The 3663-nt window shown below is 44.0% G+C and overlaps 1 protein-coding gene across 1 annotated transcript in view; it reads right to left on the bottom strand.

Moving 5' to 3' along the window:
• The window catches only part of LOC119414348 (protein disulfide-isomerase TMX3), a 51899-nt gene extending 50759 nt beyond the window's left edge, over nucleotides 1–1140 (bottom strand). Inside the window, exons 1-5 of the mRNA XM_037681440.1 lie at nucleotides 1107–1140; nucleotides 974–1061; nucleotides 553–595; nucleotides 354–477; nucleotides 146–191 (exon numbers count right to left, since the gene is read on the bottom strand). Of these exons, the coding sequence (XP_037537368.1) occupies nucleotides 146–191; nucleotides 354–477; nucleotides 553–595; nucleotides 974–1061; nucleotides 1107–1140 (335 nt within the window). The remainder of the gene's footprint in view (nucleotides 1–145; nucleotides 192–353; nucleotides 478–552; nucleotides 596–973; nucleotides 1062–1106) is intronic.
• Nucleotides 1141–3663: the final 2523 nt, after the last annotated feature.

Raw genomic sequence — 3663 nt, 5'->3', positions numbered from 1 at the left:
AACATCTGGTGACAGCACGTGATGTGTGGTATCATTTGGTAACATCTGGTGACACCATGTGATGTGTGGTATCATTTGGTAACATCTGGTGACAGCACGTGATGTGTGGTATCATTTGGTAACGTCTGGTGACAGCAGGACTCACATGAGGATGGCAGGATAATTCCTGACTCTGAACTCTTTGGCCAAAACTGGAAAACAAACAAAATGTTGGCTTTACTACACCTTACGCTTTTATTCTGACAAGCTACAAAAACTACACCTCATGCTTTTACTTTGTCAAGGAGTAACTTCTACTACACTTTGTGATTTTATTTTGACAAGTTCAGATTTTTATTTTGAAGGGAACAGACCAGTGTTGACTGTAGCATCTGATTTGCCGACTCGAACTGGAGACCCAAAGCTCCTGAGTTCTGATCCAATCTGGTGCCAAACCGGATCCAGATGTCTGCAGAAGGAACACCATGGGGCGTAGAACTGAGGGGACAGGATGGGTCCAGATGAGTCTGGTGTTCACACGGAGAGCAGTCAGAGATTAAAGAGTGTTCTTACCTGGATGAGCCAGATGTGTTCTGGATCTCTGCTCTCCATGAAGCTGAAACACACCATCACTTTACTGACCCTACACACCCAGCTGGTTCTGCTGCTTCACCAGGGCACGAGTTCTCCAAGTTCTAGATTACTTCTGATTATTTGGTCAAAATCTGTTTAACTGTTTATCAGAATACACAATGTTCAAGTCCAACAAACAAACAAACAGAATAATTCATTTTTCCTGCATCATCACACAAACTCCAGGTGTTGAGAAGGTTTTCAACGATGCAACAAACCACACGTGAAACATCTGTTTGTTTGAAGCTGAAAAGGAGAACCTGCTCCAAAGATTGTTTGTTACAGAACCTCCTACATGTGGTTCTGGTTCGGTTGATCCAGACTAAAGATTTCTTCTGATGCAAATCTTAGTTTTACTCACGAATCGTCCAGTTCCTCCACGAAGGCGGAAGCCAACAGAACCGACCCGAACAGCAGCACTGAGACACAAACACGGTCAGGTTCTGCTCCTACGCTTCATGGTTCTGTTCTGGGTTCATAGGAGACAAACGTACCTGAGAGGAGAAGCTTGTTCCTTCTGTTCGACATGTTGACTGAAACTGGATTAACTAATCTGTTGAAGGCTAATCTCACAGATTAACGGACTCCATTCAATCCGCTAAAACTTTATTTTAACAGCTTGACAGGAACAAAGAAACAAAGCTGAGAAGAACTGAAGGAACGTAGAACAATCAAGAAGTGACTGTGAAGAAGCAGCAGATGAGCTGCAGTCCTCGGTCTACCTGCTTCAGGTCCAGGGTTTCAGAACCTCATCAGACTGCTCAGGTCTTTAGCAGCTTCTAAAATTATTTAAACCTGTAGAGAAGAAAAACACCCAGCAGGGTCCACCCAGTCCGTATATACCTTGTTCTGGGTCTGCTGCTTCCACATGACCTCAGAGATCCAGGATCAGGAGCTGCTGGTTCTCTGATCCTCATCTGAAGGTTCTGCTGTTCTGGAGCATCCAGCAACACCAATATGGAAAGACATCAGCAATGACCTTGGAGAAGAAGCGGCTGCTGCCTGTCAACCTGCCCGTCTTCTTCTTCCAGCTGATCTCTTCTTCATGGGTCTCCACAGAGAACCAAGTCCCACGAAGACTCGGTGATGGTTTTTACACCACGTGTCCTTCCTGATGCAACCACAGCCTCTGCGTGGAGCAGGGAGCCGACGTTTAGGGCGCCCCAAGGAGCAGATGGTGGGGTGAAGGGCCTTGCTCAAGGGCCCAAAGTGGGGCGAATGAAGGTGGAGGCAGGTGTGGGTGCTTCACCTTTCACACCCACATTTTCAGTCAGTCAGAGTTCTATGACATTCCACCACATGTGGTACATGTGTGGAACAAAATTATGTTCACAGGGTCCCAGTTACAATAAAATGTAAAAATAAAAACTGTCATAAGATCCAAGAAAAACTTTAACTATTTTGATGTTGTCAGTCCGGGGAGTCAAACCAGCAACCTTCTGATCACAGGCCCACCTTCTCTAACCTCTGCACCACCACTCCCCACCAGCCAACCTGCACGTTTCTTTTTCTCAAGCTGCTTTTACTTTGATTTAATCTTGATTTATTCAGTTCAGCCGCTCCATCACACTGTGCAGCTTCCAAAGTGAACGTTTCTCTTCAGCGTCCTCACACGACCTCTGCTGCAGCTACACGTTCAACCTTTATTTCTACAGGTTAGTCCCACTGAGCCTCGAGGACTCATTTACAAGAGAGACCTGATTTAACAAAGAAAGATGACAACAGAGGACAACAGCAACAACAATAAACAGTTATAAAAAGTCATACTGCAGGGTTTTTTATTTTTTAACAAATAGGATGGCTAAAAGGAAAAGGTAACAAAAAAAAAAAAACAGCTAGATTCTAAGGCGAGTGTAGAAACTAAAAACAGGAACATCTGCATTGGTCCCTGCCAGGAGTCCAGCAGATGTTTGAAGCCACTTAGAGAGGTCAAAGGTCGAGAGCTTCAGGTCTTTTTACAAGATATTCCAGGAAACAGGAGCGGAGTAGGAGAAGGTCCTTTTGTCTAGTTCAGTCCTCACTGAGGGAACACTGCAGGTAATGATGTCCTGAGAGCGCACGCTGTAGCTGCACTCACACAGAGACATGTTCAATTCAGTTTGTTTTATTTGTATCGTGCCAAGTCACAACAGAAGTTGTCTCAGGGCACTGAACAGAAAAATTCATATATTCATTCATTCAACCTTTATTTCTACAGGTTAGTCCCATTGAGCCTCGAGGACTCATTTACAAGACAGAGCTGGTTTAACAAAGAAAGATGAAACAATGGACAACAGCAACAACAATAGACAGTTATAAAAGAGGCACACAAATTATTATCTTTTTACAAATTAAAATAAAATGACAATCCAAAGGACAGTCAAAAGAAAAAGTAGCGAGAAAAAAAACAGCTAGATTATAAGGCGGAGAAGAAAACTCTATGTTGTTTTTGCCAGGAACTTAACAGATGTTTGAAGTCACTTAGAGAAGTCAAGGTCAAGAGCATAGGCGTTACAACCATTGTATGTGAAGGGGACGTGTCTCCCCCACATTAAAAAAAACATTCATTTGGACCCCCCACACACACATATTTACCATGAAACATTAGTTCAGTCAGCACAGTTTCTATTTCTTCGTGAACAAATCCATTCCACTTGATCAATAGAATACTCAAGCCACTAAACGTCCGCTCCAGGTTTTCCTGGTTACCTCCAACTCTCCACAGCAACAGTGACTCTACGATGCGTTTCCTGCCTCGGCAAAGAACGCTAACAGGTGGAGGGGGTGGAGACACCTCTGTGTTGCTCTCCAGCGTAGCCAGTTTTGTGTGGGCAGTTGTTGACTGGGAGGGTTAGGATCATAAACATTATAGACATATATTCATGTTAGGATGCTTGGGAGAAGTGGAGCACTATGTCTATAGCATCTTAGCTTAGCATTAGTGCGTGACGCTATACGCTGGGTTCAGGTGCAATAAAGCTGAAATGTCTTTAAAACCCCACACCTTATTGTCCTCAAGCTTCATGAGAAACAGTGCGGCTCCTGGATTTTTTGACGCAGGCTGGCACTACA

This window comes from Nematolebias whitei, chromosome 9 (genome assembly GCF_014905685.2).
Source record: "Nematolebias whitei isolate Nwh7 chromosome 9, NemWhi1, whole genome shotgun sequence".
NCBI classification, from domain to species: Eukaryota; Metazoa; Chordata; class Actinopteri; order Cyprinodontiformes; family Rivulidae; genus Nematolebias; species Nematolebias whitei.
This window is presented reverse-complemented; position numbering and strand designations above follow the sequence as displayed.